We start from the raw sequence: 23,021 nt of genomic DNA on the forward strand, positions 1-23,021 counted from the left end.
TGAGGGTGCTTTCAAAAAAATAATACGTATAGGTTTTATTTATCAGTTAATTTAATGCAGTAAACCTGCAATAAACAGAAAAAAACCTAAATCAATATTTGGCTTTTAATGAGAACAGTTTCACAAGATAGTGAGCTAGTATTGTAAAAACGAGATCTATATGTTGTGTAAGATCTAAATTGTTAATAATTCACACAGCAGTTAATACTGTTAACACTCTTGCTCAAGTTTTTCCCCACCACCGCATAAGTGTGAATAATTACTCAGCACAACAGACACCGAATGTATGTGACAACACATTTATTAAAAAATGTTCAATTAACACATTAAAAGTGCATTAACACACTTTATAAAAATTATCAAGATATTTAAGATCATTCACACTAGTTACATTGGTTAAAAAAAAAAAAAAGGAAGCATTTGTTTAAATTAAGAAAATGCAGTACATTAATCTTGCTAAAACTTGAAAAACCTCAACTGAACTTCAAGTGAAAGTCATGTGCTGACACAATGTTTAAATACTGCATAGATTGTTTAAATCCTGCTTTTAAGAGTTTTAGCTTCTGAGACCAGCTATTGCAAGTGGACAGGTAAGCCATAGACCACAGGTGCAGCTCCTATGAGGTATTTCAGGTGTGTGGCCTGACGTGAAGGGCCCATGTAATCCAGGAGAGGAGCTCCAGACCCAGCAGATAACCAGGACTCCAATAAGGCTTTAGTGAAACGATCGATATCCCGATCTGTGACATCCCACAGGTTCCCCAAAACAAAGGGGCTAAGGAGGGAAAAAATAAATCAGAATCTGCACACACACACACACTAGAGTTCAATGAAATGATGAGTGTTCCATATAATGAGCTATTCACATTCCTTGTACTGTTATAATGGGTGGTCAAAAATATTGATCTGTGTGGTATTTCCCAAAGCTGGGAACACATTATCATGAGATTGTGGCACTTTATATATCTATTGTATAATGTTCAGTGGTGCTGCTGTTAAATTGATAATTAGTGTGTAAATATGGATCTGCCACAAGATATAAAACAATTTCAACCCTGTTTTATTTAAAGTTTAGAAACGTGTATTAATAGCCAAGTATTAACTGCTCCGCATTCAATGCACATAAAGACAGATATCTCACCAGCCTGCTATGAGGTAACTGAGGATGATGCCTTGTCCTTCCTGATCCCCTCGCACTGCCAGAGCAGCACTACTGCAGCCAAAGAGCAGAGAGGCTGCCCTCATCTCCTGCTTCAGGACCGCCTGACTGTCCAGGAACCGAGCGCCTGCACCGTGACCCACATAACTGAAGGACCCCGGGGAAAGAGTCACATGGACAAAGATATTAAGTCAAACAGGTTATCAAATCAAACAAAACTTTTAAATAAATAAATTAATATAATTTTAAAACACCAAAACAGTTATTGATCTCTTAACTATGGATTTCTTTCTTCAACATTAGCATTGTTCCCTCTCCCTTTCAGGATGTTTAAGATCATCACAAACTCACATGTATAGATCCTTGGTTGCCACAGCTTCTTCCAGCTGACCCGAGTCAGGAGGAACACCACAAACACCTTCCCAGTCCAGTTTACTTTAAGTAGAATGGTAATACAGTAAATGAGTAAGAAACAGAGCAGTGAGACTGACAATTCTTCTCATTTAACTCTGAGTATTGGTCTTACCTGCTAAACCATTCCTTGAATCGGTCCTGAGAGTTTCCTAAATTGGCGTCAGGGTCCAGCACATAAAATACCTTCCCTGTATCCACACCTTGCTTCATGATGGAGTGAGAGTCAGTCTAGGAGGGAAAGATGTAAGTAATGAGACCTCTATCCACCACTGAACTTAGCCCTCAGTAAAAAAGTTCCATACGGCACCACTGGGAACCTCTTACCTCTTTCTGAATGCCGAGTCCAATCAGTGAGTGCAGAGAAGGCATCCGACTGACAGAGCGGGACTTTAAGATGGAGATGCTCTCCCAAGGCAGTTTCTGAAGGTACTGTAAAGGAAACAGGACAGATAGTGATACTTCTACACATTAGCATTATTCCACCTCAGAAGAGAAATACTGTAACAGTGAATTGGAGGCCCCTCTATGTACAGGAGATTTCAGTATTTGATAGCGATGACGAAACTAACCTTGTCCAGAATGAGAACCACATGACCGCGGGGTTCGTCTCTCTCTGAAAGCCGGGACACCGCTGAATGGAGAAGCTGGTCACACTCCATGTCCCATTGTGGAGAAAATCCAAGAGCAAATCTCTGGAGGTCTTCTTGGGAGAGTACAGGGACTGCAGAGAGCACAGCCTGCAATAAAAGTTAGAAGTTAAATGGTTGTTGTTTTGCTGTTCCTGCTCCAACTGCTTTTGAGATCATGACAGAATGGAAGGTCGGATGCTGATGCTCCAGGATCCAGGGAGCGAAAACAAAAAACAAACAAAAAAAAAAACAAACACACACCTTCAACATGTCCTCACTGCCTGTCACTCCTCTGGCAGACAAGGCCTTGCAAAGGTGCTGGGCTTGACTGCAGAGCTCTGGATCTGATGAAAGGGGTAGAAGAAAGCTCTTCCAGCATCCAAGTAACGCCTCCATCTCTTTCAACAGTCGCTGGAAGAAAGAAGTGAAGGTGTTCAGGCTAAATAATCGTCAACTTTTATGTGAAATTTCTTACTCCAAATATAACTAACTAAAAAGCCTTACTTCAGGTTTCCTGCTCATGTTCTCTTGCTCTACATGTCTGAGCGGAAGTGTATAACTTTAATTGAAAGTAAATGAATAGCAGAGCCCTGTCTTCCCTCTTACCTCAACCCGAGAGTCAAGCGCCCTGCGCCCCTCCCACCATTTGGCTTTCTCAGACACACAGCTCACAACCTTTTGTTCCACCTGAATACTGTCCATTTCCTGCACCAGCCAACTAACGGGGTGCTGCACAACACAAAGAGACAAAGACAGTCAGAGTCATTTTCTGTGATGGTAAAGATGAAACTTGTACCTCAGAGAAGTGGCAAGAGTTGAACTTAAACTCGGCTTAAAATTTCTTCCAAATTACAGCGTTTGCTAAGATAATACTAGCCTGGAAGAGAAAATAAATCCATTCACTTTAAAATCATATAATGATCATCGTCACCTGCTGCTTAGATGTGGGGATGTGAACAGTGACAGGGGCAGATCCTTTCTCAAGGCGTGACATTATGATGCTGTCGCCCATCTCCCCAGGTTTTACTCCGAGGACAGACATCACACACACTGTTACCCCTGTACAACAGAGAGAAAGATTCACTTTTAAAATTCCCATTCTGCTTCTGCATCTAGGAATCTGATTCAAGTTACGGACAAGATAAAAAGTGAACACCAAAATGTAGCCATTTTTCTACTGAGATCAAAACAGTACTCATTACTTTACCTGAGGGAAGGTGTTGAAGTTGTTGGGTGAACTCTTGGCAGTGGGTGTGAGGGAAAGATAAGGAGTCAGCTGTAGGGAAGGAAAAGATGTTCTCCAACTGAGCCAACCTCTGTTCAGTAGAAGTCTTGGACTCAGTTGGATTGAGCTCATTTAGGCTCAGAGCATCCATCTTTTCTGCCAACTCGCTGGACGACTTTCTCAGTTTTCTATTAGAATGAAACAAAGCAATGGAAATTTTCAGCAACTGAAAAAAAACCACAATTTGTGAACATGTAAATAAAGAAAATGTTGGACCTGAGCTTCTTTTATTGAGTTTTTGAGATATCTTGTCTTAGGCTTAAATGTGGGCAAGTGCAAAAATTATGTAATATGTAAGGGGCCACAAATTGTCCCCATACATATTACACACATGCTTACTTCAGACAACTGGCTAAATGCCTGATTGTGCGATGACGACTTGTGATGCCCAAGGACTGGGAATGTAGCATTGCTGTAGTTATGGGGTCCTGCTGTCCCAGTGCCAAGGCCAGAAGAGCACAGAGCGTCGGGTAAATGGTGGGAGAAGGGAAGTGCTGAAGGGCCAGCCATGCTGAGCGGAGCAACACCTGAACATCCTCCAGAGAAAGATTCTCTGGGGGGGAAAGGAGAGACAAGGAGCTGCTGATTAAACCTGTAGGCAGGTAAGGATGGATTTATAGATTCAAATTAGGAATTACACTTCCATGGAATTACATATTGTACCATGAAGATAAAGTATCATTGCAGAGCAACTCACCTGGCCTGGTGTCTGAATGAGGGAGGTGGGTTTGTGGACCGTTTATCAGATGACCTCTGCTCCTCAGCTCAGACAGGTCATCTCTTTCCAAGTCGCAACACATGTCCCTGCGCAAGACTTCAAAATCTATGTCTACAGAGAGTTAAGGAAGAGGTGAGAGCTCTACCACACCTTTTTTTATTTTTATTTTCGCCTTTTACAAAGACTTTCAAATTTTAAATTTCTGTTTGCTTATTGTTTATATTCTGAAAAATTACTAAGTGGTTTTGAGTTCCAAACCAATAAGAGAGAGCTGGGAAGAAATTTGAGGTTATAGTGTGATTAATGGTAAAACTTTAATTATTTAACTTAGAATATTCATATGGTAAATGTTAATTTTAAGCCAGCCCAACATAATTATGAGAAAGTTATTATTTACTTGAAGCGGGATTGTCTTCAGTCTCAGTGTCTGATGTCCTGAGCTGCTCAATGCTTATGTCCAGAACTTCGTTAGTTTCCTCCTCAATGGTCCTCATTTTGTCTGGCTCCTCCACCGGTTCTGTTTCTTTCTTGGACAGGTCCTTTCTGGTTCTTCCTCTTCTTGTTGAGGGAGGCTGACAGACCAAGGTCTCGTCATCCTCAGAAGATGTGGCCCGAGTCACTGCGGTGCTTCTCTTACCCTTAGTCTGCTTCTTGGGTAGGACCTTCTCCACAGGCGGGTCCGGGGCTGTTTTAGCACTGTGAGCAGCTCTTCTAGTAGATGTTCGCTTTCTAGGGATGTCTGTTTTTTCTTTGGTTTCTGCTTGGGTATTAACCTCTGAGTCACTTTCATCGCTAAACTCCACCTGTATTAAAACCGTAAAAGATAGTGGTTGTTTTTTTTTTAGAATAACACAAAAAGCTGTTTATTTTTTGTAACAATAAACCATCCACTTTGATTAGATGCCTACCTTGAAACGTGATTTCTTTGTGCGTCTGGGGGCCGCGGGCACAAGGCGGGCTTTGTCTTGAACTGGTGACAACTCTTCATACACATGAAATTGTAGCTTAGGGGCAGTCCTCTGTGCTTTCTGCACTGAAGCAGGAGCTTTCATCTTCTGAACAGGAGTGCAAACTACAGTAGGTACCACAGTGTTAAAGTCAAAAGAGCCAAGCTCCTTAACTGAGGGCTTTGACTTTACCATGACTGGCGTCATGGGAACCAGTCCCTTTCCTCTGGTTGAGGAGCTTGTCACTTGAATCTTGGGCTTGACTGCCTTGATTTTCTTTGCCTCCTTTGTTTTGTCAGGTATATCAGGGTTTTTAACAATGTCTTTAGACATCTTGAGTGAGGATGAGAGAGGAGCTGGTTTCTGTTCTGATTTCAGCTCTTTGTCTTCTTTTGGTGCATTCCAACTCCAAGCATTTGAGAAGAGCTCCTCTGGGTTACAACCATTTTTGGAAGCCAAGGTGATCAATGATACTATGGCTTTAGCAGCCATTAGGCCTGCTTTCACAGGTCTTAGCACAGGAGAGGGCGTGGAATCTACAAATGCTAAACCAGCTTCCAGTACTTTCCATATGCCACAGACTTTGCTAAGCCTCGGCTGCAGACCAGACATGGCCATGCGAAGGTACACACGGCCCACCACGTCCTGCATCAGGGAGGGTTTCGAGCAGCCTTTGGTTGGGTCACAGGGAGGGAAGAGTTTAGCCAATTTTGCCCCAAGTTTGGCGGTGACACTCTTACAGCGGGCTAATGTTGCCCACTGAAGTTTCAAACTGACTTTAGCTTCACTGGGATCCAGCCGGAGAACCAGATCAGCCTGCGTAGCAGCCCAGCGAGCAGTGGCACGGCCCAGACAGGGCTCAGAGCAGCAGGGGCACTGGCAGTCGGATTCATGCGCCAGGGAGGAGAGCCAGCGGCGAGGCTGCGCTTTGAGAGGTGGGGAGCTGGCCAGATCCCTAACTACAGGTTCTTTAGCAATCCACCTAGTGCTCAGGATGCCCTTAAAATCATCCTCCAGAGTTGGTAGGGGAGACTGAGATTTCTGTGCCGGGCGACCTTTCCTTGGCTTGATTTTCACCTCTGCCTTCTGCACATGATCTGAGAAATCTGAGGAAAAGAGTCCATTATGCAACTCAAGAAAAAAGGCAACAGTAAATAAATATTTAATATTTCAAATTGGGGCTGAGTGATACGAATGATCTGATGTAATGCCACTCCATTACTTTAGACAAAATGACTAACATATAAAACAGAGGCTTCAATTTTTTTTTTAAAGTACAAGTGACTTGGAATCATTAACACAGACAGCAAAAGTTTGAAAAAGAATAACAACGTGATATGGTTTTTAACTGACCTGTGCAGAGCTCCAGAAGGTTTCGGACTTTGTCCAAATCAATTTCACTTTCTTCTCTTTCCCCCTGCATCAGCTCCAACTCAGCTTTCATTACCAGAAGCTCAGCGCATCTAAAACAATGACAAGAAGAAATGAAAAAGTAAACAAAAGAGCAAACTCCATCAAAAAAGCTTACACAATATGTTGTCATGTATTAGGCTGTGTACTGGGTTGGTACAAGTACATTCTAAGTAAAGTATTACTGACCAATACAACAAATTTGGTTATATGAAATTAAGAGCCTTGCAAGATACCAGTAATATAAAGCAGTCTAAAAGAAACTTTATTAAAAGTTTCCTTAACTTTAGATTTACTCCAGGGCTGTTGGATTGGCATGCAATAAACTGTACAGGCACCTAACGAACTGTAACTCAACATGTAACTGTTCATCAATTAGTACAATAAGAGCACACTGTATACATATTGTATACATATACTGTGCGTCTACTGATCGAGGATGACACCAGTGAAATCTACAAGAACTATGAGTATGTTTAAATACTGTATACACTACAGAAAAACACTGTTTAGTATGAGTTGATGGCATCAGTGCATAAATTATCTTTAGACCCTGCTTCACTGTTTACATTTTAACCCACTACCGTGCACATGTACATACTGGCTGAGTGCTTGCAGCTTGATGGCCAGTTTAAGGGCTTCTAGGCATTGGAGCCGGGCATCATTAATGGCCCCACAGCTGCTCCTGACCGCCACCATCTTCATGGAGCAATTTAACAGCTCTGAGAGCAGCTGCCATTTCAGCACCAAGTTGTCTCCTACTCATGGACCAAAAGAGAGAGAGAGAGAGAGAAAGAGAGAGAGAAACTGATATGGCTGACAGCATTAAACAAAAAGTGAAGTATTATGAGCTTTTCCATGAATGTCCATGTGTGAGACAAATGTACCTTGATCAATGAAGCGCACATCTGAGGTGCCGCTATTAGTCCCGTACAGGCCTTTCCCCACTAAAGTGACCAGCAGACTGCAGAGAAGCTTCAGACTTTCATACAGAGCAGCATCTGGGCTATTGATACCTGAGACACACAAACATAGGTCCATACTTGGTTATAGCTGCAATCCTCACCACTACATCTTTACAGTGCAGAATAAAAAACACAAAGACATCTGGTTATATAAAGCTCAGCAAATACTTCTGCTAACCATGCTTTGTGATTTGGCTGCGCTCGGCTCGTGGCAGTGCATCCGTGTCCAAACTCAGGTAGGAGCTGCAGGTCTGCAGTGCCCGAGCACGCAGCAGGTACCAGCTTTTTGACTGTCTCTGCTCATTCACTTCTTTAAGCACTGCACACAGATAAGGCACTCCACGATCCACCTGAAATTTGGCCAAAGTGAAGAGGGGCAACTGATAAAAATCAACTGTTCCCACAAAAAAAAAAGGAGAAATGCAGTAATACGAGAAATACTGCTGGCAGATATGTCACCTACCTGTCCTGTGCTGTAGCAGCACTGAGCTTTCAACAGAATGACCAGCATATAGAGCGAAGAAGGCCCCTCACCACTGGTCTCTGAGGAGAGATTTTTTTCTGCTTGCTCTAACTGGGCCTAAAAAACAGTAAGTTACATAAGTTACATTAGGGAATAATTTCTTATATGATTAAAAAAAACAAACAGAGGCACAATAAATATCTCCCAGCCTTATTATTGATCTGAAATGATGTTCTCTTCTTCTGTTTGCCAAGAATGATCATTACAAAAATGGTTTACCAAAGCCAGTTCAGGGGCGCCCATATCCAGAAGGAGGCTGGCTGACTGACAGAGGGAGCTGACACAACCATGGGCATCAGCAAGGTGACGTGAAAGCCCAGTAGCAAGTTGGTAAGCTTCCAAAGCCTTTATAGGCTACATAAGAGAATAGGGAGGTTTGATTAATCAACAGATACTGTAAGTACCAATGATGTGAACACAAGTTATAACAACCTGACCCCAAGATACACTGTAAAATACCTCTTACACTACTACGTCTTTCTTACAGTACAACTATAAATCACAGTATTGCTTCCCTAAAGGTGACAAGTCAATCCAATAAAATTCTCTTCATAAACTGGGAGAAAATTAAAAAGCATATCCCTGACTTATATAATTCTTCATGAATAGCACGAGGTTATTACCTTTCCCATGAGCCTAAAGAGAGCTGCAGTCAAAGCAATGGAGCTACAGGTCTGTTTGGGGCTCCTGACAGAAGGCACAACTTGACTCTGCAGAAGGGCAGACCATTCATCCAAAGCTCTTTCCAGAGGTTTGCACAATTCTGCAAGGGAAAAAAAAAGTGTATTAAATCACACACAGAGACAGCAAGTGATAAATAATTTAATATTTTAGATTAGACCCACAGTAGTACATGGTACAGATGTATTCTGGGGCAGAACAACAGTTACAATACGTATATCATGATAGTGGTGTATAGTTAAAGACAATGGAAGAAAGAGTTTCCTACTGTTCTCTGCAGCCAGGTTGAAATGCAGGCCTTCATAGACCAGAATGCTGTCCTGTGTCTTCTGCTTGTCTTCATAATCAAAATCATTGGTTCCTATGGGATTGGCCACACACCGTGTCTGTTCACGCAACTCTCGCAGTTTTTTGTCCTTCTCAATGGCCTGGCCAAAGACACGCAGTGTGATTGGTTAATGTATTAACCTCTTTGATAACTGTTTTAAAGGAGATTACCAATGATACAGTCCAAATCAATTTTACAACAGAACAGTTTTTTCCCCGAATCCTAATTCAGACTTCAATTCTAATCATTAAGCTACTTAAAAGTCAACATGGCAAATCATAAACGGAGGCAATTTAACACACTATTAGAGTAACAAAACAAACTCAGTGATTCGTGAATGCATGTATATGCACTTCTCACCTCGTGAAGATTCTTCTCCAGAGTGCAGATATAGAGCCAAAGTAAAGCGTGGGCCTTGTCATCCTTCAGTCTATGAGCATTCTCTGCAGTCTCCGGTTCCTCTTCCAGTAGCCGTAAAGCTTCATGCGTGAAATCAACTGCAGAGCTGTGTAGTTACAGAGGAAGATAATGAACACACAGCAGGGCTCCAGACTAACTTCCAACTAACTTCCAAGGCATTCCATATTTTCAGAGCATAAAACCATGTTGCAACCAAAACACTGATCGTGTGCCAGGTCTGACCAACTGCCCTCGCCATCACGATTGCTACGTATACGCCATTCACACAGTATTATGTCCTTTACTCAGACTGTTGTTGCAAGTTACTTCAATACATCACAAGAGTCACATCTGCAGCATGAGTTTAGCATGTGTTCAACCCTGATCACAAAGCCAGACTGACATTCAAGATTGACTGCTGGCAAACTGAGTGTATTTGTGTCAATAAAAGAACACATTTCATTGTAAATGATAACGTGAATAAAATCTCCTACCAGTCAGTCTGTTCACTGAAATCTTGGAAACACACAACTTGGGCCATTTCGCAGAGGTAGACAGCACGTCGGTGGGTGTGGGAGCTCTCCTCGTGGCAGATGTCCAACAGATCGCAGAGTGTGTTGTATCGCTCCTGGGCAGTGTCCCCCGCCACCTCCTTATAGGCATGCAGCTCTTCCTCCAAGAGGCAGAGCATCACTCCCTCATCAGGGACGTCAGGACCAAAACCATCACGCAATGTCCTGTTTCAGGTTAAGCAAATTTAATTTAAAATTTTCCATAAATGAATAAAACACCAACTCAAAAACCTCAGTGATACACAGAACAGGTATTACATTTCTGGACAGGAATTATTTTGAGACTTTACCACTGTCAAGTCACTTTATTAGTACGTGTCTGTACCTTAGTCGGATGTCCTCGTCAGAGTTACGTGCTGCATCAGTCTTTGTTTTCACCCACAGAGACACTGGCTCAGCCATATGAGTAGGCATTTTGTTCCCCAGCGCTTTCAGCCATAGAATCACCCAGTCCAGTGCTCGTTCCAGTTGTCCAGCCCGGCGAGATGTCTGCACGGCCAGCATGAAGGGTCGGCTCAACTAGGTGACAATAACATCAAAAGTCTTTATGAATTAGAAGTGAAACCATGATCACAGTACAGATGACTGTAAACATGAATATAGACATGTAAAACAAATTCCCACATGACCCTAAGCCCGTTCTATACAAAGACACGATATGTTGTGAAATGCTTACCCTATCAACAGAGAGTGAGGAGGGGCAATTCTTGCATAGATCCCTGCAGAGGATCTCAACTAGCGTGAAGGCCTGGTCATAGAGACGTCGGTTGTACAATCCACAAGCTAAGTTGCTCACAGCAATCACTGCAAGACACACAGTGAACACAAAATGAAAAAAATGTCATAAGAATATAATAACATAAGTGTATTGTAGTGTCTATATATTAGGTGTTCCTGGCAATTGTTAGGGAGCATTTCAGAGCGACCTGACAACAGCAATAAAGTAGAATATAATCACCTGCTTTGACAAGAAGGCTTTCACTAGACAGCTTGCGCAGTTCAGTCATCATCTGTCCAGCTGTGGCTTGGCAGTACAGCAGCACTCTGTCCAGTGTATCGCTGTTCTCCAGCTAAGAACGACAAACCACAATCAGAACCAAATTCTAAATTCGAGAACATTTAGAACTGTGTGTGCTCATCCATGTCCCCTTCAGATTTAGCATTACTATCATTATGAATTGGACGTTACACGTTATCCTCACCTGCGATGCCAGCATGCTGTCATAGGCAAATACAAAGCCTTGGTAAATACTGAAACAAAGGGCCTGTTGTAGTCTGCTGCTCTCAGCCTGGCATGTCAAATTCTGTAAACAAAAACAAGCGACAAGTTAGGAATCTCTACAAGCTCTCAAAAATATAAATGCATCCTCTGAATAGCTTTTTGATGGCATTGACAAAAACACAAACTGCATTCTGAAAAATTGTAGTTTGACAGATGATTTCCCTTCTCACACACACCTTCTTTAGCATTTTTGATATCAGCTCTTGGTGCTCCTCAAGGAAAGAAAACCAGGCCAGGAGTACAGGGCCACTTAATCCCTTGTTGTGGCCACTCTCCACAGCCCACACCACTAGTCCACATCCTTCAAGAACTGCATGAGCCTCTTGGTCTCCCAGGTCCGCTGAGCGAGACCTCAAGGCTCTAGCACACTCTGTCAAAGCCTGGCTACTCTCCCCGCCAGCCTTCATTGTTGAATGAACTTTTACTGCCCACTTTCCAAGCAACAGAGCTGTACACTGACAGTCAGTACAGTCCCTAAACATGTTCTCAGTTTCATTCAGAAAGGTGGAGGCCAGATCGTAGTGGCCAGCCTTACAAAGCACCTTAACTATAATTAGCAGAATTTCAGAAAGCACATATACACTTGATTTCTCAATATACTGCTTGGACCCATCCCCCTCGCAGCCTTGAGCACCAGTCTGGCATCTTCTGAAAAGCAAGTGCACTTCTTGGAGAAGAAAGGAAGCGTCCTCCTTGGTCACTGCTCCAGAGCTACTCTCAAATTCAGCGATGGCATCCTCTGTGTATATGGGAGCTTTGGATAAGGAGGGAGTTGCACTTTCTGTGTCCAACAACAAGAGGAAACTCAGAGCTTGCATCTGGCAGTGGAGTTTGTCCCGGGGATTCAGGATTTTCTTGTCTTTGGCAGCAGACAGGCCGCTCCATAGCACTGAGAAGCAGCTCCGCAAAAGAACAGAGTAGTCCTCAGCCTACAGACAATACAAATCCTGTTAATGCTGACAGTAATGAAGCAATCACGCATTGTGTTTGTGGGATATATTGCACACTGGGCTCAATTCATATTTATGAATGTCTCTGTTAAAAGTGACACATACCTGTTGTGCTGGGGTAAGCCTGCTGTAAAGCAACCCAGCTACATAGCTGCATAGACTGTGAGCTTTGAGGGAGCTTAGCTTCTTGACAATATGGAAAATGATCTTTTCCATGTACAGTGGACTGCTCTGGGGAACGAGGGCTGCAGAAACATCATAGCCATGAAGGGAAAGCTCCACTAGCTTTACCAACTGACTGACATGGTCAAAGTCGGGGGATCCAACTCCAAGTTGATGGTTACAGGCTCTGATGACCCTGTCACACAGAGTGCGACCCTGAAGGCCGGGTCGACTCTTCACATAGTTCTGCAAAATGTAAACCAAAGTCGTTTAGATTCTCTTTTCCACATGAGAAAATCAATTTAGTTAGCTGTAAGGTGTTTTGCACTGTATACACAAACCATAACTAATATCCAACACAGCGAATGGAACTGGAACTAGTTAATCCGGAGTAAAAAGCCAGTGCTTTACTCGTGTTCTCTTAAACAAATAAAATAATATTAGTCTGTAATGTTACTGGGAATGCGAGTGGTTCATCTTATTTAAATGTGTGATTAAGACTAGAGGCCAACCTCTAATTCCTGAAGTAAATGCTCCGTCTCCTCCACAGAAGCAGTTCGCTTGATGTACTCGTCCACTTTCAAACATTTCATGTCGACAACTGTAGAGGACACATTAGTTAGGGCTTAGTTGATTTAGTTTTAAGCTTAGATAAAACCAGTTAGCTTAGCTGTTAGCTAACGTTAGCGACAAAGTCCACCACAATATGACTCTGCTCAACTAACGTTAACATTTGCTAACGTAAACAGCGTTAACTGCGACTTACCTGAAGCGGGAGATCGTTGTAGAAAAACCTTTATTTACAATAGATAAAAAGTAGACTTGCTGTCCATATTATCCTACTTTAGGACACCGATACATCTGCTGGTTAACTTAAGTGAAGTTTAAAGATTCAAATCCCCAACAATCATGAAAACTGCACCACTCGCGCACTGTTTTTGAAAGGTGTTCGCTGACCAATCAGACAGCAGATCCGCTTTTCCCCGGAAATGCTTTGACTTATGGGTAACGCAGTTTTTGTCACATAGATGAATATCGAAATCTACAAGGTAACTAGTAACTGATCATTCGCAAATAAATGTGTGTGGAGTTAAAAGCACTATATTTCTCTCTGAAATTCTAATACAAGTCAGATATACTCGGGACTATACTGAAGTACGGTACTTTGTTGCTTTTCACCACTGAACCATTGATATTAAATAGTGACCCTGTCCATCCAGGTGAAGCAGACATTAAATGTTTTTTTGTGTTTTTGAGATGGACTGTAAAATGGCTTGTACAGAATAATTTGAGTGGTATGAATTGTAGTACCAGGTCTGGATTTGTAACAGAGGGAAGTACTTGTAGTTTGAGTTTTGGAGTCATATAGTTTCCACTATGCCCCTCTTGGCGTACTTAATCAGAAATAATCATACCAAGATTCACCCACTGTTCTCAATTACCATTTACACACAAGCACTGTAAACCATAAGTCAGCTCTGAAAGCAGCTTGATGCTCTGATTGCATAATGAGGCAGCCATTTTTAACAGCTACGTCCAAATGTATTAACAAAATCAGCAATCAGCAAGCTTGGTTGGGTGAAGCCAGAGCCACACAGAAATGGTGTTAAAACAACAGTGTTAATGTCCAGGTGTGGCCAAGTCAAAGTAAAGACATCCTTTAAATCAATAATTCAGTCAGATAAGTCAGTTAAAATGTACTCTGAGTAAACGTTAATGTGTCACATTTTTAAAATGGGTAAGGGGAAATTTCATATGGTGATGAAAAAAATAATTTATGATAAAATATTAAATTAAAGAACAGCTTTAAATCACAAGTATTCCTTTAAATCTAATTATTCCATGCAAGGTAGCAGTTATAGGATAAGAAGTATTATAGAAGAAGTATAAAAAAGAAGGCAGTTCTTACATAGAAAATGCAAATATATGTGACTTTTGAGTGTTTATTGTGAGACTTGTTGTCTGTGTTGGTGATATCATTATTGTCTTTATTGACATTGCACTTTTCAGAGACAGAGTTTACAAAGTGCTTCAAAAAGAAGACAGTCAGGTCATGTCAAGTCCTGTTGGCAAGAATAATCACATGGAAAGGCTACTGTGGAACTAAGCCTTTCTTCTTGATGACGTGTTCCATCGCAGCCTTTTCAGAGGTGTCCAGGCTGATCTTGTACTTGGCCAGGATTTTCAGGATGGGCCGCAGCTTTAACCACCATTGTGTCTTTGGAATACGATGCCTGAAAAAGAAAATGTGTGAGTGCAAGAAGGAAGGTGAAAACAACAAGAGCAAAATTCTTTAGACCTATGTCAAATGGTTTATGTAAACTATTTTTAATTCATTAATCTTTGACCACCTTATTGACAGAAAGGCTCCAAATCAATTTCACAGGAAGGGGGCTACAGCGTTATGGATAATGTATTAACAGAGAGATGCATATGTGCACATGTAGCACAACCGGACCACCATGGGCATACCATTGAAATTTTCTACCTGTTAAATCTAAGTATAATAATAATAATTTTATTCATGTTTTCATAATTTTGTGTACAGTTGGCTGGTTTGGTATCAGCTGGTTTAGGATCGGTTGAATTAGTTTGTGAAAACAAAACAATGAACTGAAAGCTCCAGCTGCAAAGTGGGGTGCTGATGTTCGATGTGTTTGACTTTGATGTGACTACAGAATTTGATTAAATATAAAACAGTGCAGAGGAGAATAAGTGAAAAGCAAATAAACTTAAGGGATAGATATGAAGTCTCACTCAAAGTCAGTTTGTTCTTTAAGCTCTGCCAGAGGCTGGAAGACCAAAGATCTCTTCCTCATGCCCAGCACACAGGCTGAATCTGGAGAGTTGGCAAAGATGCGACCTGGAGGTTTGAGATTGAAAATAAAACTGTACATCACTTAAGGGAGCACAGGAGGTCATCACACCAGAGGTATATGACATTTTCTGTTTTTAGTCTAAGAGAGGAGGTCATGTCCTTACCATGTCTGTAGCATTCCTTCAGCTTGTCAGTCAACCAAAGGACAGATTTGACTCCCATCTTTGTGCCAAAATTCCTGTCAAAAGGACTGGGTGTTCCACCCTAAAAACAAAGATGTAGTTTTCTTACTTTTATGCTATTGAATTTGCCGCTGAATAATGAGTATGTAACACAACAAACAGAAGATCTGCACTTAGTGCACACACACCTGTTGCATATGTCCAAGTACATTCTTCCTGCAGTCAAACACACCCTTGCCTTCCTCTGAGTACAGGTTGAAGATAAAATCTGTTGTGTAGTTTGCATTGCATTTCTCATTTCTGAAAGACAAGTGGAATATTGGTTTAGATATGAAGCCAGAGTCAGAGTGAAAACTGTAAAGTTCTCTTCAGACAAGAAATTATGCAAATTCCCAAAAACCTCAGAATCAGTCCTCTCTTCACTGTGGTCTTCATCTTCTCCACCAGATGTTCCACATTCACCTACAAACAAATCAGCTATCAGACCACTGAGTTTAGAAATGTCCATCCATGGGACACTGATGTATGCCCTCCCTTAGCTTTCTTTATTTTTTGCATTCATAAGCTCAGACCTCTAGGTCATGAATGTTGAAATTTTCCTCGTAGATGTAAGCAGCATCAGCTCCAGATGCCAAGCCGGCCATGGTTGCCAGGTAGCCACAGTATCCTCCCATAGTCTCAACGATAAACACTCTCCTCTTGGTGCCAGCAGCAGATTGTTTGATCCTGTCACATGTCTGAGAAGGAGAAAGAGAAAAAGGGAAAAAGAAAGAGAGAAGAAGAAGCTTATCCGGGGTTACATTATCTAGAGTATGTTTTTGTGTAATAAAAGGATTTTACCATGGTTATGGTGTTGAGGGCGGTGTCAGCGCCAATACTGAAGTCAGAGCCAGGAACATTGTTGGAGACGGTGGCAGGAACAACGACAAGGGGAATGCACAGTTCCTCATACTTCTCCCTAGCCTGCACCATCTGCAGGCCTCCAACAAATGCCTGATGAAAACATGAGGGACAAAATTAGTAAACGTGACTTTCATGCTCATTCACATGTTGCATTTTAGTGTGTGTACTTGGGTACGATAGACACCAGCAAAACCTTCATATTCTAGCTGCTCACCTCAAAGCCTCCAATAATGACTAGACCATGAATGTTGAACTTAGTGATGCTCAGACTGATCTCCTCCAATAAGTCTTGTGGCAGGGATCTTTTTAAAAGGGAAAAATACGGAATAATATTAGATTACACCTGCTCCATGATAAGTTAAAACCAACATTGCCAGTGTTCAGAAAATACAAATCATTGTACATTTAAATATGCTGAAACACATAGTGGCATTACTGTACCAAGAGGCCTGTTGAAATGTCTTACCTCTTAGTTCCCAGCATGGAGCCCCCCTTTCCAGTCCAACCTGCCACTCCAGACCAACCAATGGGCTCAATCTGTGCATAGACAGAGTGTATGCTCCATCAGGCTCTTTCAGTTGTGTAGACTATGCATTGACGAGGTAAAAGCTGATCAACTGTCATGAAAGTAAAAGCTTCTTTGTTTGTTTATGTGTGTGTAACTAGAATTTACCATTCCATGAGCCAAGCCGTCAAAGCCGTCATGCACTGCCAACATCTGGTGGCCCTGGAGAAGTCCAATCCTGACAGCTGAACGGACTGCAGCATTCATCCCAGCACATGGAGCTCCCACATTCAGTATGGCAAGGTTTATATTACTCTGGCATGGGCAAATTTGCAGAGACGTTTGTTAGAACAAATGTATTTTTCCACAGACAGTTACTGACTGAGAGACAGTGTGCATGGTACAACTGTAGTTCCTGACCTTTGTATCTGGGGGGCGCACATGGGCCAGCATTTTGTAAGTGTTCCAGTTGTTCTCAAAGCTCCTGTTTTCAAAAAATTAGCAGAAATGTACAGATATTTGAAACTCAATACAACAGAATTTTGAATGGATAATCCAAAAGTGCATGCCTCACTTTCCCCTGAGCTTCACAGCATCGTCAAACCTCCCTTCAGCCATGGCTGTGGTGACATCTTTAGTCTGATGTGGAGGAAGATGAAAACACAATGAGGAAACTGAGGATTTAATCAGAAAAGTATGAAAAATACTGAACATATAGCTGGTCATTTCAATTTTTTTGTATAAACTGAAGAATTATGATTTGTTTTGCATACAGTGTAGAAAATATTTGACTCACCACTTGCACACACTCCATGAGAGGCAGCCTGACAGCCATGTTACCAGACAAGCTGACCACACATGCAGGAGTGTCTGGTGTGGCCTCCAGCAGAGCCATCACGGACTCTACACCCATCCTGCTCGCCTGAGTAATAACAAGGCACGAGAGAGCAGAAAGACATTTAGAGAAGATGATAAATCTGTGTTTATTCACATTCTTGAACAGTCATGGGACCAACTGGTGAATATTTAAAAAGTTAATTTATGAGGAAAGTGGGGTATTACCAGGATTCTGTCAAAGGCGGAGGGGGTTCCACCTCTCTGTACATGGCCCAAGATGGTGGTACGAGTGTCGAAGCCTAGTTTCTTTGATACCAGCTGGACAGACAGATAATTAATGAGCATTCTGCCTAACTTTATTTGAGCCTATCCTATGTGCTGGTATTCTTGGAGTAATGTCATTACTGACCTGTTTGATATGGTCACAGGTGATAGGTTTACCACTGCGGTCCATCGCTCCCTCTGCAACAATGATAATATTCAAACGGGAGCCACGACCTCTTTGCTGAGAGGGACAGAGAACAGCTCTAAGATCAAGAAGCAGACTTTCTTAAAGCCAAATTCAAATAAGTTGCTGAAAATGATGCAGGACAAGCCATGTACCTCTGTCAGTCTTCTGCACAGATGCTCCTCCCATCCATCATCTGGGGGCATCTCTGGGATGAACACCCAGTCAGCACCACAGGCCAGAGCTGTCACTAAAGCTAGGTAACTGTAGGTGAAGGGTCATTAGCTGGGGTTTAACTGTGTTTTGAAAATTAGACTAATGTATGTATGATGTATAAGCTGCATCATTCCATGACGTGCATAACATTAGCAGTTTTTTTTTCTTTTAGTAAAGGCTTGTCAGAGCAGTTTTTCCAACAAACCACCAAAACCAGTACATCATGCCACACAACATGCACACAGGCTGTACTTACCCACAGTGCCTGCCCATTACCTCCAGGATGAAAGTCCTCTGGTGACTGCAGAATGACACGTTAATTAATTAATAAAATAACATAACAGGTCTGTCCTTCATATAAATGTACAATACAGTACATGTATACCTCTGTGCTGTGGTGGTGATAGCATCCACTATTTCTATGATGCGATGCAAGGCAGAGTCTGTGCCAATGGTCATGTCAGTGCCACAGAAGTCATTGTCAATGGAGCCCACCATGCCAACGATATTGAGGTGAGAGGAACACTTGGCCTCATTGGATGTGATCTTACCTGAAATTAAAACGATGGCACTCTCACACACACCATTTCGCCAACATGCCTAAGGAATTGCAGTAAATAGTACCATAACATTTTTGTCAAACAGCAGATGTATAAAAAAGACATTTCACATGTAGGTTGTGTTGTTTAGAACAGTGTATTTTACGGCCATGACTCTCACCAGCTCGGACCAGGTCGGCCAGCAGCTCGCTCCACTCTGTTCTGAACTGGTTGGCACCTGTCAGACTGCCATCACCTCCAATCACACACAGGTTGGTGATGCCCAGTTTGACTAAGTTACAGGCAGCCTTGGTGCGTCCCTCCTTGGTGCGGAAATCCTGGCAGCGGGCACTACCAATCACAGTCCCACCCTGATGTCAGGCAACGAGGATTTAATTCCCGAACAAGAACCACCAGGAGGCAGATAAGGAGAAGAAGTAAGATCATATGAAACCTTAGTGCTCATGTCTAAGGTCCAGTAAGTCTTGCTATTTAATGAACCTTGGCATTTAAGTGACCATTTGACCTACAGAGCTGCACAGTAGAGGCTAAAGAGTTACTAGAGTTACACACATCATTCATCCCACTCACAAAAATGGTTGCACTGTGACTGCAGTTTCAGTAGATACAACAAACATGCAGATGCTTTTGCATCCTCATCCTCACCAGCTGCAGCATCATTGATACACTCTCCCAAGTAGCGAGACGGATATTGTCTCCTCCATCCACGAGACCCTGGTAACCCTGTTAACAAACACACAACACAATATCACCTCGCTGAAAAGGGCTCATGAAAAGCTTTACACCTAAGGCTGCATTGTCCTTCTTAGCAAATATTGTGGATTCCCTAGTAAATTGTCAACTGAGACTTAATGTGTCGAGTAATATAATACAGCCTGAGCAGTCAGGATTTAGATCATGCCATAGCACAACAACAGCTCCAAGGGTTCCAAGTCAAGTCCTCTTAGCTTGACAATATCATCTCCGCCACCCAACACTGTATTGTACATTTTTACTTTTGTTTTAAATTCTGGTAAAACCAAATGTATGCTGTTATCTAGGTCATCTAAGAGTATCCAGCTACTGCCCATTTCCAAACCCTTCATGGTTATGTAATTGGAACTGTTGAATGTTATAAATACTTAAGACTTTGGCTGGAAACTAGACTCACTGTTAAGACCTACGTGGGACACCTCTCAAGCAAACTGAAGGTAAAAACTTGGATTGTTATATAAAAAAACAGATCATGTTTCTTCTGTTAGTCAAAAGACCATTGTACAATCTACAACTTTGTCAGTGCTTTATTATGGTGATATTGTATATATGCATGCTTCTACATCCATCTTAAGCCCTCATCACAGGTGATGCTTCTCTCACTCACCCTCGCATCTTATACTAAAAGGTGGTATAGTCCTCTTTAAAAAACAGAGGCTACATTTCAACACAGTACTAACAATGCCAGATCAAGTGTTTCATTGATTATAATGGGATTTGCTAAACAATGGAATAGCACTAAAACAATTTGTCAGTCAAAAGTAAACGTATTAGATTAATTTAGATAGACAGATTAAAAGAGTAATAGAATGAAAAAAAAAGTCAAAAGCAGTATTTACCTCATGGACAAAAAACACTTTGGCTCCAGTGTAAAGTCCAACTCGAACGGTGGCCCTCACAGCTGCATTCATACCTGTAGGCACAGTGTGTGTGTGTGTGTGTGTGCACATTAGCCCTGATAATTATATGAGAACCTTGTGATAGCACTCACACACAGGTGGAAAGAATGACTGAATGGAATAATGAAAATAAAAAAAATAGTTATTATTGTTACTGTAATGTAGCAGTTTGTGCTCTTTATTTCTGTAGTGATTTCTGAGTATACTTTTTGTTGTTGTTGACACATTTACATTTTATATATGTATTTAAATATATAAATTATACAGTTTGTATACAATTTTGACTAGAGTATCCTGAGTTTCACATCTAAGTACATACAGTCACTCCAGCTACCAGCATGGTAGCTTAACCCTAACCCTTTTAATAGTCCTTCCATGCCTCCAATTAGCTTAATAACATGTTGGATGGATACAGCACAACTCATGATCATTGACTAATATTAGCATTTCTTTCTTTAGACTTTATCATAACTCTCTGCTGCAGCTGCTGAACACCAGATGGGTCCAACAACAACACGTTTAGGGAAATGACAGATGATTAAACAATGCAATGGTACCATTATATTTGAGTGTAATGTCATTGTTTAATGTCATAACAGTTAAGCTGTCAGAGGTAGTGGCAAGCGTGTATCGCAGGAAAGGCAACTGGGCCTCTGTCTGCTGTCTCAACACTCGGGGGGGTTGCTTAAAGGACAAGATGTGGATAGATTAACTTTAGGGGTGCCAAGAGCATCTCCACTTACAGTTTAAGGGAGGAGAGTAGAGAAAGGATGGCTCTCTGACCCACTACCTCACCACTTTACAAACACATGACACAAAGGTCACGTCTCTAAAATTAGCTCTCATAACAGATACAGTTAGAGAGAAGGAAGGAAAGGAGGCAGAAAGTTGGACTAAAGGATATCCAGATGACTGAAAAGGTAAGGCTGTAATGAGGAATAGAAGTGAGACAGAGGAAGGGTAAGGGTTTGGCAGTCTTACGGTTTGGCATTTACACACTTATGCTAAGCACAGATAGGTAGAAAAACAGGCAAATGGATAGCTCACTGTCTCACACGCTCACGCCACAGGGCTGTGAGGGGTCACTGACACACTGCCTAAAGGTCACAGCGGAGATATTACTCATCAAGTTAAAGGTCAAAGGAACGTCTGTCTCACTCTGTGGCCCTAGCAGCTTTGAATGAAGTAGGTCTTGCTGCCCTTCTCCATACATTATGCAATGACATAAACTATGAGATAGATAGCTAGATAACTGTTCTGGAGGAGAAATCGTTAAAGTACTATTATCAGTAGTAAAATATCAGGAGTAGTTAAAATAGATATGAAAGGGAGAGGCTGTCATGGGTGTGGCGAGAGGGGGCTGGGCTTTTTGTTTTCTTAAAAAGCAGTGTCATTTCTACTACTGTAGCTACATAAAGGTATATCAGTGCAGGCTGTATAATAAATAAAGTTTCGACCCATTAATAATCAAATAATACACATGCAGTTTGGACTCTTGATTTTTAGGTCTGTGACACATTTACCAACTCTTTGTCATTAAACCCTGCTGTGGGTTCACTAATTACTGACTTCACACTCACCAAATCCTCTCAACCACTTTCTGTGGCAAACAAACAGCAGACATGCACAGCCTAGGCACTCCACACTTACATACCACCCTGAAAGTTCATCACTTACCCTGGGCATCGCCTCCGGAGGTCAGCACGGCAATCGCCCGACCCTCTCCCATCTTGGTGGGGTCGATGGGAGCCTGTTGCGCCATGGTCCTGGAACTGAAGCTGGCTGAGGAAAAGAGTCCCTGAGTGTAAAAATCCCTACCACCCTGCTTTACTGTGTGGAGTACAAGGAGTCTCTCACCTCTAGCTCAGCCTGCCTGTTATGGAAAGTAATAGCAGTTGCAAGGGTGCACAGCTTAACTATCCTCTTGGCAGACACAGAGGCACACATACTTTGTGCAAACACATTTAGATACACACACGCGCGCGCACACAGACAGTGCCTATTAAAAGTATTCAAGTACTTTCATTCTCCACCCATTTTAATATTTTGCATATTTAATTCTTTTACAGAACTGAATCAGTGGATCAGCACAAAAATAAAAAAGTGAAATCTTACAAATTCAAATTCAGTTCAGACACAATACATTTGGTAACTGGCTGCATCAGCTTTGCACATCTGAACAATTTTCTCAATTTTTAGCAAAACTGCTGTCAATTTGTGAGGGAACTGTGAGTGAACAACATTTTTTTAACTTCCGCCACAAATTCTGGCTTGGATTGAAGTGTGGACCCTGACCGCTCCAGGACATTAATGCTGTTGTTTCTAAGCTGTTCCCTGCTTAGCTTAACCTTCACCCCATGTTTGGGGTCTTTGTCTTGCTGAAATATACATGGACCTCTCTTGCAGGCTGAGGCAGGTGTTCCTCTAGGATTTCTCTGTGTTCAGATGCATTAATAAAAAAAAAAGCCATGGCCCA

General features: G+C 41.9%; 2 protein-coding genes across 3 annotated transcripts; both read right to left on the reverse strand.

The window, feature by feature from the left end:
- Positions 1 to 291: 291 nt before the first annotated feature.
- Positions 292 to 13,326, reverse strand: espl1 (extra spindle pole bodies like 1, separase). 2 transcript variants are annotated; one of them, XM_041035083.1, is made up of 32 exons: positions 13,191 to 13,326; positions 12,937 to 13,025; positions 12,368 to 12,670; positions 11,489 to 12,241; positions 11,233 to 11,334; positions 10,989 to 11,100; positions 10,707 to 10,834; positions 10,356 to 10,549; positions 9,953 to 10,195; positions 9,420 to 9,564; positions 9,000 to 9,159; positions 8,674 to 8,813; positions 8,270 to 8,404; positions 7,991 to 8,107; positions 7,706 to 7,877; positions 7,450 to 7,578; positions 7,164 to 7,320; positions 6,506 to 6,615; positions 5,114 to 6,249; positions 4,603 to 5,008; positions 4,185 to 4,316; positions 3,827 to 4,040; positions 3,410 to 3,615; positions 3,134 to 3,261; positions 2,809 to 2,931; positions 2,464 to 2,613; positions 2,143 to 2,310; positions 1,898 to 2,002; positions 1,686 to 1,801; positions 1,511 to 1,594; positions 1,142 to 1,306; positions 292 to 775 (listed from the first exon to the last, which is right to left on the reverse strand). In XM_041035083.1, exons 2-32 carry the CDS (start codon positions 13,015 to 13,017, stop codon positions 574 to 576), a joined length of 6,516 nt encoding a protein of 2,171 aa, XP_040891017.1. In that variant the 5' UTR covers positions 13,018 to 13,025; positions 13,191 to 13,326; the 3' UTR covers positions 292 to 573. The 2 variants fall into 2 exon arrangements, with proteins under 2 accessions (XP_040891017.1, XP_040891016.1); XM_041035082.1 differs by having other exon boundaries at positions 5,114 to 6,258.
- A 1,065-nt stretch (positions 13,327 to 14,391) lies between these two features.
- pfkmb (phosphofructokinase, muscle b) lies at positions 14,392 to 22,441 on the reverse strand. The gene is made up of 22 exons (XM_041033837.1): positions 22,223 to 22,441; positions 20,486 to 20,559; positions 19,539 to 19,616; positions 19,054 to 19,243; positions 18,719 to 18,884; positions 18,590 to 18,634; positions 18,273 to 18,381; positions 18,079 to 18,174; positions 17,895 to 17,987; positions 17,629 to 17,754; positions 17,407 to 17,471; positions 17,253 to 17,316; positions 17,001 to 17,147; positions 16,794 to 16,864; positions 16,542 to 16,629; positions 16,265 to 16,417; positions 15,997 to 16,161; positions 15,825 to 15,886; positions 15,613 to 15,724; positions 15,407 to 15,506; positions 15,182 to 15,287; positions 14,392 to 14,658 (listed from the first exon to the last, which is right to left on the reverse strand). Exons 1-22 carry the CDS (start codon positions 22,305 to 22,307, stop codon positions 14,517 to 14,519), a joined length of 2,337 nt encoding a protein of 778 aa, XP_040889771.1. The 5' UTR covers positions 22,308 to 22,441; the 3' UTR covers positions 14,392 to 14,516.
- Between the last annotated feature and the right edge of the window lie 580 nt (positions 22,442 to 23,021).

The sequence above is a fragment of the Toxotes jaculatrix genome, chromosome 3 (assembly GCF_017976425.1).
Source record: "Toxotes jaculatrix isolate fToxJac2 chromosome 3, fToxJac2.pri, whole genome shotgun sequence".
Lineage (NCBI taxonomy): Eukaryota > Metazoa > Chordata > Actinopteri > Toxotidae > Toxotes > Toxotes jaculatrix.